The following is a 13,147-nucleotide window of genomic DNA, read 5'->3' on the forward strand; positions in this document are numbered from 1 at the left end:
CCTCCCCCCCATCCTTCAATAACAGGTGGGTTCACTGTTCAGTGCATTATATCTGACAAAAATCGGTCCCATCCAGAAAAAAAAATTATTTATCTTTTTGATAAAATATTTTTATGTTTTTGTGTTTAAATATACAATAAAGTGACATGCAGACGTAATTTCAAGTGACCCTCCATCTATAGAGGGAATGTATGATTCATAGATTCTATAAAGCTTTGAGCAATGGAAGATTACTGAGATATACAATTTTTTAACTTTGAAGTCGGATTTTTTTAATGTGATTTCTCTATAATAAACGTGACTTACAAGTTTCTTGCATCAGAAAAAATAAAGAATCTTGTCAGAATTAAACACTTTTAAACGCATCTTTCACATTATTGATTAAATTAAGGTTTTAAGTACATATTGTAAATCGGGCATGTCCCTCTTTCTTTGATGTAGGACTATTTGAAATTACGACCACAGTCCCTTTAATAAAAAAGTGTGCTAAGATGTTGCAAAGACGACCATGTCTGAAAATGGTTTGCATAACTTCAAAGTTCTTTCTCCGCTAGAACATGTTTTCCCAGGAGGCTTTCAACTCCTCATGGAGTAGGCGTTTACTACAAGACTAGTTGTGTAATAAATGTAATATAATCTTACTTTGCAACGTGTACACTGTTATATGCTAATCTATAAAGTTCAATGATATGACTGCGGGTCAGTCTAATTTTTACCTGCATCGTTATACCTAAATATAGCTAGTTACAGAAATACTCTGAATACGAAAGGTTGTGTTAATCATTAATCGCAAGAGAATAGATTCAGTTTGTATCGTTACAATTGAAACTAGTCTGAACCTCTAAGTTCATGAGTCATGAATCAGGAAGATCCTGATTTTGAACCGTGAACCCTGGATCCAGAAATTTTGGATTGTCTTTGAGAATTAAGTCCTGGAAACGAACCCAATACTATGAATCCTCGATTCTAAAACTGAAACATTGCACTGTATCTGTATTATCTAACACCTTGTATCTCTATTATATCCCATCTTAGTTATGAATTATGAAACACCCTGTATCTGTATTATAGATCACCCTGTATCTGTATTATAGAGCACCCTTTCTCTGTATCATGAATACACTGTACTATCTGTATCGTAGAACACACCTTAAATGTGTTGTGAAACGCCCTGTATCTTTGTCATGAAACACCTTACATATCTGTAAACTAAAACACTCTGTGTTATGAGACACCCTGTATCTGTATCGTAGAACACACCTTAAATGTGTTGTGAAACGCCCTGTATCTTTGTCATGAAACACCTTACATATCTGTAAACTAAAACGCTCTGTATTTTGAGACACCCTGTATCTGTAAACTAAGACAGGCTATAATTTTGAAACACCGTGTTTGTATTTGATATGATACATTGTGGTTACAACTATATAATCCCGTGTTTACTTCTAACAGATTATCTTTAGTAGCGCATCATTATCATCAGCTAAATGGAGGTGCACGCGCACTATAGTTTAAGCGCGCCTAAACAGTCACACATTGTGTATATATGAGTAAATGAATGAAGACACCATATGCCACGGAATTGTGCGGGAAGAGAGTCTTTGGATGGGTTCTAGGTTAGGGTACACTAAACACAAGGTTCTAGAAACCATAGTAAAGGGGGGGGGGGGGAATAGGATAAGGGAAGTGGGAAAAGAGGGGTATGGGGAGAATACACTAGGGGAAATCATAAGAGTAAAGGCGAATACAGGGGAATAGGAGGAATACCGAGGAATAAGGGGAATACTGGATATTGGAGGGCCGGGTAGAAAAATGGAAAAATGAGAGAATACAGGAAGAATACAGGGGGAATACGGATAAATTTGGGAAATAAAGGGAAAAAGGAAGAGGGGGAATATAGGGAATAGGGGTATAGAGAGGAACAGGAGAATACAGAGGAACAGGAGAATACAGAGAAGCAGGAGAATACAGAGGACCAGGAGAATACAGAGACAGAGGAGAATACAGAGGAAGAAGAGAATACAGAGGACCAGGAGAATACAGAGACAGAGGAGAATACAGAGGAAGAGGAGAATACAGAGGAACAGGAGAATACAGAGGAACAAGAGAATACAGAGGAACAGGAGAATACAGAGGAACAGGAGAATACAGAGGACCAGAAGGGAGAATACAGAGGAACAGGAGAATACAGAGTAACAGGAGAAAACAGAGGAACAGGAGAATACAGAGGAAGAGGAGAGTACAGAGGAACAGGAGAATACAGAGGAGTAGGAGAATACATAGGAACAGGAGGGAGAATACAGAGGAACAGGAGGGAGAATACAGAGGAACAGGAGGGAGAATACAGAGGAACAGGAGAATACAGAGGAACAGGAGTATACAGAGGAACAGGAGAATACATAGGAAGAGGAGAATACATAGAAAGAGGAGAATACAGAGGAAGAAGAGAATACAGAGGAACAGGAGAATACAGAGGAACAGGAGAATACAGAGAAACAGGAAAATAAAGGAGAAATTAGGAAGGAGGAGGGGCGGAGGAAGGGCTCGATGAGGATTTCATCGAGATTCAAGCACATCCGGCCTAAGAAGAAGCCTGGCAAGGAAGTATTTGCCCTAATCTCCGATTCATGTTTACTTGAGCACTTCAAACATATCATTTTCATATTTATGCATCTTTATTTTAATATAAATAATTTTTAAACTTTTTATATTTTCAAGTATTTCATGATTTCATGATTTGGTTTCTTTATATCTCACATCTTACGGATTTCCATGGTTCTTATTTCTCATCCTCTCATCCTCATCCTCTCATCCTCATCCTCTCATTCTCATCCTCATTCTCATCCTATTATTCTCATTTTCATCCTCTCAACCACCTACAGATCTCTAAACCTCATGCTTAATCTCATTGCCAACCTCAAATCCTCATTCCCCAAACTCATTATCCTCATTTTAATGATCGTCCAAATTTTCATCCGTTTATCGTCCTAATCGTTCCTAATATTATTTCTAGTATTTCTAATTATCTTCATGTTTATCTTGTTTATTCATCCAGTTTTGTTCAGATTGCATTTAATTTTCTTTCTATATCGTTAAGATTTTTTCTTAGAAATCATAAGCTTTAGCCACGTGTATGAACCGCACCCCTTTACATTCAGCAATCCCCCCCCCCCCTCCTCGTAATTCCCCAACCATCATGAATGCCCCCCCCCCTTTACTACCACTGAATCGGAAGGTAGATGATAATATCCGACTGAGGAAAACATTTTCTTCATATTTTCATTTAATATTCTCTAACCCTGAGACTAAAAAAGGTTGAGATATTTTTAGTGAATACAGTTTCAGGTTTAGGACGGATTCAAGAGAGCATAATCAACCCTGGTTCCGGAAACCCAAACTTTCACGTTAGAGCAGGACGGAGCAGCTGTGGTTTAGAGATGCTCATGGTACCATGACGAGTACCTGGAGAACCTAGAGAACCTGGGGAACCAGGAGAGAATAGAGAACCAAAGTATAAACTCATGTAGAACCATAAACCCCAGAAATCCGTTCTGTTCTGAATCAGAAAACCATCAAGCCATTGGAACCAAACAAATTTTAGAGAACCAAAAAAGTCAGACAATAAAACAATGAACCAGTTGGCCAGAGATAGAAACGAGAAAACTTTGAGTAAAAAATTTTTTGTTGTTTTATTCTTTCGGGTATCATTCTTTTTATTTTGAGCTATTCAAAGGCAGCGCACATTCGGAACCAAATTGTGCAGTTCAGCAAATGCGTTCTGCTTTGCTCAAATGCAGCACAGTATACCAGTATACTGCATAGTGCATGTACTATGTATGTACTATGCACTAGGTACATGTGTATACAACTGAGATGACACAGCAGGCCGAAATTTAAAAGAGTATCGTTGAACGAAACTCCCGAGTTTCCTTTTTGGGGTCTTAACATTTTGTAGATTTTGATTTAAGAGATTCGAAAAAAATGGAGATTATAAGCAAACTGAAAAAAATAATATTTCAGTACACACTGATATTCCCAAAAATGCCTAACCCCATTTGTGAAACCCGGGTTTTAAAACTGGTTTTCATAACGATACCCTGTCTTAAGTTTTGCGCTCTGCTATACTTTGCTGTAAAAATCAGGGTTTTTTCTGGTATTTTTTCCTTAATACGTGGTTGTACTACTTTATTAAAGAAATATTGGATGGGTGTAAGTAAAAATAAAAGTACTTATTTTATTCTGTTTCAAAATTAGGGGATACTTAAAAGAGGGAAAAAGCATTGTAACCACTGTTCTTAAGACAAACAATGCTGAGGAAGTTTTCTGAACTATAATAAATAAAACCTCTTCAATTGTTATCCCACTGACCCCCCCCCCCTCTTCTTAATGGTTACTATAACAGATTGTCTCCTATAGCCCAAGTCTAGAGTAAAAAGAACCGTAACTCTTGGACGTCCTAGATACTCACTCATCCTTGCCTCCCAGCTTCAACCACTAGCCGGAGAAACTCAACCCTAACCCAACCCTGAGACGGTTTTAAAGGCCCCTCCCTAGAATGCACCTGGAGAATAAAACGTCCTCCGACGGGTTCCCCATGTATCCCCCAAATCCCCCCTAATTACAGTTTAAAGTCCAGGGTAGGGCAGGTGTGTATATTGTATCTATCTATCTATATGGTCTGGAGGGGGTAGTGAGCGGAACGAGCGATGACACATGTACTGGGGGTTCTCTAGTGTACTCACCCAGCGTATCTCCGGTACCCACTCTATACACACAATAGGTACACCAGCTACCGTTGGACAAATTACACCAGGGACTAGATTAATAGGTATACAACATGGATAGATAGATAGATAACATAATATATAGAGTTATTAATAAGTGTATGCATCATATAAAGGGGTCTGATACAAATCATTGTTATACGAACTATACACGCACTTCTGATATATGAAAATAAAATATTCCCAGATTTTATGTTTAACTTTTTGATCTTCAGTTTAAGTTAAGTCAGACTTAAGTGTTAGAAGAAATCATAAAATTCTATATGCATATATATGTATATAGTAAAATTCTTTGATAAAACAAATACAGGAATTGTACAAGGGGGAGGGGGGATTAACCATTTTTTATTATTCTAAGGTGAAAAGCCCCCACCCTAGTACAGTGAATATGATGCCTCAGACGCCTCTTATGAAGAGTTTTATAAATCCTATTTTAACAAACTTAATTCTTAATCCAATTTATTGCTTTAATTTTCAATCTGAGCTGAAAACTTTTGAATGGGATATCCTTAATCCTGATCGGAAAATTAATCTGGAGATTAAAAATGAGTGGAGAACAAGCAATATTTAATCTGCAGATTAAGAAAAAGAGTGGATTAAGCGGTAATCCTGATATCCACCATTCTAAAGTTTTCAGCTCAGATGATCTAAATTTTTTTAACGATTCTTAAACTAAAAATAAGAAACAGAAAAGGAATTTCAATCACAAATAAATTCAAGGTTACATTATAAAAAATATATTCCTACCATGTTGTCTACAATAGTTAATTAATTACCTGCTAAATATTTCACAATCACATTGAATATATTGAAGGAATAGGTACAGTACACTAACACACTAAGCGGTAAAATTGTACTTCAGAGCCCGAAATTTAAAAGAGTATCGTTGAACGAAACTCCCGAGTTTACTTTTTGAGATCCTAACATTTGTTTAGATTTTGATTTAAGAGATTCGAAAAAAATAGAGATTATAAACAAACTGAAAAAAAAAGAATATTTCATTACAAAAATTTTGATATTCACAAAACTGCCGACCCCCATTCGTGATACCCGGGTATTTAAACTGGTTTTCATAACGATACCCTGTCATAAGTTTTGGGCTCAGATTTCAAAATTCAAATTCTTAACCAAGTGTACAGATTGTACACTGTGCACTGTACAGTGTACATCAGAGCCCAAAACTTAAGACAGTAATAAAATTAATAAAACCCAGTCTCTGAAAACCCGGTTTCATCAATGGGGTCAGGCAGTTTTGTACATACTAATATTATTTTATGTGGTTTATATTCATTATCTTTTTGTTTTCTGATTTTTTAAGTTTAAATCTACGCAAATGTATAGACTCCAAAGAGGAAACTCGGGAGTTTCGCGTTCAGCGATATTCTCTTAAAATTCCGTTTCTGTACATCTGAGATCTTTACACTTTATCCTTTCCTTAGACGTAAAAACAAAATATTTAAGAAAAATATTTGACGGACAGAAAATAAAAAATAAAAGCTATTAGATTTAATATGAATATACTAAATGCAGGGTTACCCACAAAGGATGAGACTTCAGAGACGACTGTACGGAATTTTTTCTACCTTTTTTCTTTCGTGGCTCCAGTCATTAATGTCTCATTTTTTGGAATAAAGCTCTGTATGTGACGTTCAGAGGTGCCTCAAATTTAGTAATTCATGTGTTTTTAAGTATTCTTTCTTTTGATTTTAAACTTTCTCATTATTATGTCTTACAAACAAAATCCATTCTTCACTTTTACATATCCATTAAATTCATTGAGTTGATAATAATTTATAAAATCTACAGTCTACATCCTTAATCGAAAGTTCTTCGAAAGAAAAAAACATCTATTTTTTAAACGAACGCAAATAATCGTTATATAGAAAATAAATAACAGAAAATTATGTCAATTTTTGTGCATACCGTTATCGGCCCAGCTTTAACCTAGATCAAAAATGAGTTTTTCTAATTCAAGAAACAAAACCTAGGTGTATAGGGCTGTGTGAAGTACAATAAACGATAGAAATTTAAGAAAATTATCGAAAAAATCCGATAAAGAAAGCGACGGAAAGAATTGGCAAGCTTTCATTTGAAAACGAACCGAAAGAACCATGAATTAAAATCAACTAACAGATAATTTCATTAGTTTTCATTCCATAACCTATTTAAACTAAACTGTATGGTGCCTATCCGTTACGCTGATTTATAGAACGCATCGGAAAAAAAACATGTCCAGCGATAATCCTACCCCCCCCCCCCCCTCTCCTCCTTTCCCCATTGTCTACCTGAATCCCTGATGCTGGGTTGTGGGGATCAATATCTCTCTCTTTAGACCTTTATCCTACTCTATACTAGACTCTAAGATATACCTAGATATACCTGGTTCATCTCATACAGAGTCATTCATACCTCATCAAACGGAGGGTAAGATCTTTGTTTCGCTGATCAAGATTAGTAATCTTGTGCAGTATATGACAAGCAAGAAAATGGTTTAGATTTGAACAACTCCATGGTTGCACTATAGTTTCTCAGATTTTATGTACACACTGGGCAGCTTGCAGTAAGCTTTGCTCATGAAATTTTAGCTTTCTATAAAAGTAATTTAGATAAACAATTAATTACGTGTTGGTAAAAAGTAGAAGAAGATTAGAAAAGCACATTTTCCGATATTCAGAAGGAAATAATAATGAGCAGGATACAATATAGTTTGATCTGATACTCTGGTGTATATATTTTATATATATACATTTATTTATATATAGCCGGGATCCTTAACCTATTCCCAGATGTCTAATCAGCTCCTGGAGTAAACAATAGAGAACCCAACCCCGGAGAATCAATCCTCTGGAACCCAACTATATAGAACTATATGGAACAAACACATCCTAGTTCATTCAAACCCTATTTCTAGATTAATTGAACCATGAACCCTACTCCAATAATAAAAGAGACAAATTGTACAGAACCCTTCTCTGGAGTAGAGACAAACTATACATAACCCTACTCCAGAGTAGAGACAACCTGTACAGAACCCTACTCCGGAGTAGAGACAAATTGTACATAACACTACTCCGGAATAGATAAAAACTATGCAGAACCCTAGTCCGTAGTAGAGACAAACTTTACAAAACCGTACTCCGAAGTAGAGACAAACTATACTTCAGAGAAGAAACAAACTTTACAGAACCCAACTCCGGAGTCAAAAGACAATTGGAACCTTACTCTAGAATAAAAAGAGACCATGTAAACCTTACTCCAGAGTAAAAAGAACAAGTAGAACCTTATCCCAGAGTAAAAAAGAACAAGTAGATTCTGACTCTGGAGTAAACAGAGAGAAGTAGAACCTTAATCCGGATTAAAAAGAAACAAGCAGAACCTTACTCCGGAGTAAAAAAACAAGTAGAACCTTACTCCGGAGTAACAAGAACAAATATAATCTTACTCTGGAGTAAACAGACACAAGTAGTTAACCTCACTCCAGCGTAAACAGAGACAAGTAGAACCTTACTCCAGACTTAACAAAGACAAGTAGAACCTTTCTCCGGAGTAAAAAGAGACAATGTAAACCTTATTCCGGAGTAACGAGACAAGTAGAACCTTATACTGGAGTTAGCAGAGACAAGAAGAACCTTACTCTGGAGTAAACAAAGACAATTAGATCCTTATTCGGTGCAAAAAGAGACAAGTAGAACCTTACTCCGGAGTAAAAATAACAAGTAGAACCTTACTCCGGAGTAAAAATAACAAGTAGAACCTTATCCGGTGCAAAAAGAGACAAATAGAACCTTACTCCGGAGTAAAAAGAACAAGTAGAAACTTACTCCGGAGTAAAAAGAGACAAGTTAAACTTTACTCCAGAGTAAACAGTGACATGTAGAACCTTGATCCAAAAACAGAGACAAATAAAATCCTACTACGGAGTAACGAGACAAGTTAAACCTCTGGAGTAAAAAGATACAAATAAAATCTTGCTCCGGATCGTAAACAAACAAAGTATAGAACCTTGCAAGAGTAAACCCTGAATGATGTAAATATATTTGAACCCCGCCCTGAACCCATTTCTACCATGTTATTGTGAGTGTATGTTTGGCTAGTGTAGAATGAAGGGGGTAGAGAAGATGCCAACTATTCTTCCCCCAAGGATCCCCAGGACGGATAAACTTTCTCAGATCCTGGCTTAATATCCTGCTCAAATCCAGCTCTGGGTGTATAGGAGAGACCAGGGAAAGAGAATATTCTATTACTGGAGTCCATCGGGTAATAAAGAAAAAGAGAAAGGAACAGACCGAAAAAGTTTTCCCAATAAAAAGTCTAATTTTCTCCTTAAAATATTGAATCCTGGGTATTCAGCAACAAAAAACGTATTTCATAAAATGAGAAAAAGTGTTTTATCAATCTTAAAGAACGAATTGCCGATGCGTACGACATGGTTACTTATGTTTTTTTAGATATTGAGTCTTTGCCACAAACTCAAATTTTAATCTTTTTAATCTGTTTAACCTCATGGTGTAATTAATCTTTGAACGAACAGAATTCATATTTAAAATATCTAAAATATCATCAGGTTGCAAAGATCGATGGATTAGAGAATTTGAGTTTGTGGCGAAGACTCAGTACCTTTGTGGTTTATAAATATTAAGTTTTAAAATGGTTTCTGTTTTCTGTGAGAGTATTTTTCTTACAGTGAAACCCTTAATAACGAATACATCGGAAGAATTTATCAAATGTCGTCTTGACAATTTTTCAATGAGTTTTATACTTTATTACGTAAATTTCAGTATTTGCGAAAATAAATAAATTGCCATGAATATGCGGGAACAGTTTTAAAGAGTTTAATATAATAATTTAATTAAAAAACTAAATTTCTGCAACATTCCATTATCAGAAAGTGAAGAATACGACATTGATGAATTCTTTCGATGTATTCGTTATTAAGGGTTTCACTGTAGCTTAATTTAATTCTAAGAATAAAGAGAATTTGTTTCTAAATACTAGATGTACAGAATTCTTTTATTTATAAGGAAATGGTTTCTTATTCTTCATTTTATGCAAGGTTGCTGAAAATATGTAAACTTCTTAAATAAAACATCTCTTCATCTAGCCCCCTATCCTCCCTAAATCTTAAACCTCCTTAAATATTTACCCACCTAACCTTCTTAATTCTTAAAACATAAAACCTCTGCCCTCCCTAAATCTTACAGCCTCGATATAACCTTCCTAAATCTCTAAACCTTTAAATAACCTTTCTAAATCTTAAACCCTCTAACATTCCTAAATCCTGTACTCTCTATATAACCTTCCTAAATCTTTAACCCACTATATAACCTTCCTAAATCTTAAACCCTATAACCTTCCTAAATCTTTAACCCTCTACATAACATTTCTAAATCTTTAACCCTCAAACCTTTCTAATCTTAAACCCTCTATATAACCTTCCTAAATCTTTAACCCTCTATATAACCTTCCTAAATCTTAAATCCTCTATATAACCTTCTTAAATCTTTAACCCTCTAGCTTTCCTAAATCTTTAACCCTTTACTTTACAGCATACTGTAAAGTGTACACAGAATAGTGTACAGTGAAGTACACTGTACGCTGTACTAAGATCAATAATGGCCAGGTTTCCGAAGAAGTATAAAAGATTGAGAAGATCAGAGCCCGAAATTTAAAAGAGTATCGTAACACGAAACTCCCGAGTTTCCTTGTTGGGGGGGCGGGGGTCTTAACTTTTGTGTAGATTTTGATTTAAGAGATTCGAAAAAATGGAGAATATGAAGAAACTAAATGAAATTATATTTTATAACAAAAATGTTGATTTCAACAAAACTGCCGAACCCCATTCTTGAAACCCGGGTTCCAAAACTGGTTTTCATGACGATACCCTGTCTTAAGTTTTGGGCTCAGGCTGGATTCTCAAATAAATATCTATATAAGATTCCATCTTCTTTCACCTCTCACGTTCCTAGTCCCCATCCTCTCAGTATCCCTTTCCTCCCATTCCTCCCTTACCCCCCCCCTCTTCCCCTCCCCTCCCTTTCCTATCCTTTTCATTCTCTTCCTAATAGAGCATACCCAACCATCTTAAGTGTTTTATCTAGTCTTTGTAAAACTAGGCACATTGTGCATGCTTGATGCAAAGTTTACTCAAACCTTTATTTGTCTTCATTTTGTTTCTCGTTGTTTCCTTCCATGTCCCATCTTATTCTGCGCCATGTCTCCCAATATTACGTCCCAACCTATTCTGCTACATTTCTCCCAATATTTCGTCCCTACCTATCCTACTCTTTGCAACCAGGGGAACCAGGGGAACCTGGAAACCATGGGAAACGAGGGGAATCCGGGGGAACCAGGGGACTCTGAGGAACCTGGGGAACCTGGGGAACCAGGGGAACCTGGGGATACAGGGGAACCAGGGTCACCAGGGGAACCAAGGAAACCAGGGTAACCATGGGATCCAAGGAAACCAGGGTAACCAGGGGAACCAAGGAAACCAGGGGAACCAGGGGAACCAAGGAAACCAGAGTAACCAGGGGAACCAAGGAAACCAGGGTAACCAGGGGAACCAAGGAAACCAGGGTAACCAGGGGAACCAAGGAACCCAGGGTAACCAGGGGAACCAAGGAAACCAAGGGTAACCAGGGGAATCAAGAAAACCAGGGTAACCAGGGGAACCAAGGAACCCAGGGTAACCAGGGGAACCAAGGAAACCAAGGGTAACCAGGGGAATCAAGGAAACCAAGGGTAACCAGGGGAACCAAGGAACCCAGGGTAACCAGGGGAATCAAGGAAACCAGGGTAACCAGGGGAACCAAGGAAACCAAGGGTAACTAGGGGAATCAAGGAAACCAGGGTAACCAGGGGAACCAAGGAAACCAAGGGTAACCAGGGGAATCAAGGAAACCAGGGTAACCAGGGCCGGTATTGGTCTGACTCTAAAAGTTTCTCCGACTTTGTTTTAATATTTTATCTTTAATATCTAAAGAAGGTTACACAAGGTGTAAAGATGAATCAATCTGTTCAACTAACGATATAAGTTTACAGTTGATACAAGATTACAAGGATACAAGGATACAAGGATATAAAGATACAAGGATACAAGGATACAAGGATACAAGGATTATGACGTGGCCGGAAACTGCTCAACCTGCCGCGTCTTGATATTCGGTTTTAAACTCCTCCAGAACTTCGTCTTCCGCCACTACGCCGCCACAATACAAGGATATCAAGGATACAAGGATACAAGGATACAAGGATACAAAGATACAAGGATACAAGGATACAGGGATACAAGGACTTTATGTTTATTTTTCATATTTTTCTTGAAATAATCATGAAAAAATACTGGTTAAAAAGGTAAAATTATATTTTAAAATTGTAAGAAGAATTATAATTATAAAAAATAAGGCCCAAATTAGATTTTTTAAATGTGTGCAGTGCAGTACCCCATTTATCATTTTTGGTACTTCCCCTTTAAGGCGTTTATCTTTAAATTAGCAGAGTATTCTTGAGAAAAAGAATCATTCCTCCGAAAACAATTTTATTCCTAACTACTCAATATTAAATATTTATGTCAAACCACCAGAAATATATACGCCGACCCAGTTTAGAAGTTATCTTTATTTCCCCAAGGTATAGGATAGGTATAAGTAGAGAAGCCCTTCATACAGTCAGATCGATGTAATCTTTGGTTGAAGCCCGAGTAACGGGTGGATTGTATTTATACCCAGGTTTCGTGGGGCTTCTCTTATATCCCCCCCCCCCCTTCTAGATGAACCCACTCTACCCGGACTTAGTCAGGTTCAATTCTAAAGAGATCTAGGTTGGAAAAGAAGAAGGTTTAGTTTTACTCCGGGTGTAGGGTTGAATCAACAGTTTGTAAGGTTTACCTGAGATAGCTGAGCACTTGTTCCTCCCCCCCAGTCTTACACTACTCAACTATTCTCTCTTTCTCTCAATATAACTCTTCAGCCTCTGCCCACCAGTCTACCCAAAGAACCTCCACGCATCCAGCCCAACAAACAACCCAACCTTACTCCGAACCCAACCCAACCCAAACAATATCATTTATTCAAAACCTTACTCCGAACCTAAGTATACTGAGTGTTATAGGTAGGGGGGTGAGAAAGGAGGGTTTGGTTAGGTTAGGGTTCTTCATAATTTGGATGAGGAGTGAGGGTTGGGTCGCCCAATCTTGTTTACGTGTGTGAATTATGTCTCTAGGAGAAGGGAGGCCAGGAGCAATCCTCTTCTTCTCTCACATTCTCTCAAGGGATGTTGGGTTGTCTTGGATATTCGGTCGATACCTGCAGATTCATTTTTATGGGCAGAAACCTGGAGAGAGACAACGTTTCCCTCATTCACAG

General features: G+C 37.2%; 2 protein-coding genes across 3 annotated transcripts in view; one reads left to right on the forward strand and one right to left on the reverse strand.

The window, feature by feature from the left end:
- LOC111701943 (uncharacterized) overlaps positions 1–12,738 on the reverse strand; it is a 22,817-nt gene extending 10,079 nt beyond the window's left edge. Inside the window, exon 1 of one of the 2 annotated variants that reach the window (XM_023473423.1) lies at positions 12,671–12,738. The gene's annotated coding sequence lies outside the window, so the exon portion shown is untranslated. Of the gene's footprint in view, positions 1–5,560; positions 5,659–12,670 lie in introns of those variants that run through there. The other variant, XM_023473422.1, reaches the window with a different exon arrangement.
- On the forward strand, positions 1,555–2,507 carry LOC111701936 (110 kDa antigen-like). The gene is made up of 2 exons (XM_023473413.1): positions 1,555–1,616; positions 1,916–2,507. The coding sequence occupies exons 1-2, from the start codon at positions 1,555–1,557 to the stop codon at positions 2,505–2,507; spliced, it is 654 nt and encodes a 217-aa protein (XP_023329181.1).
- Positions 12,739–13,147: the final 409 nt, after the last annotated feature.

Source organism: Eurytemora carolleeae, unplaced genomic scaffold (genome assembly GCF_000591075.1).
Source record: "Eurytemora carolleeae unplaced genomic scaffold, Eaff_2.0 scaffold289, whole genome shotgun sequence".
NCBI lineage: Eukaryota > Metazoa > Arthropoda > Copepoda > Calanoida > Temoridae > Eurytemora > Eurytemora carolleeae.

Coding starts and splice junctions, on each gene's coding strand:
- LOC111701936 (XM_023473413.1), top strand. CDS start 1,555: ATGAATGAAGACACCATATGCCACGGAATTGTGCGGGAAGAGAGTCTT. Junction 1,617..1,915: donor AGTCTTTGGATGGGTTCTAG/GTTAGGGTACAC, acceptor ATAGGGGTATAG/AGAGGAACAGGAGAATACAG.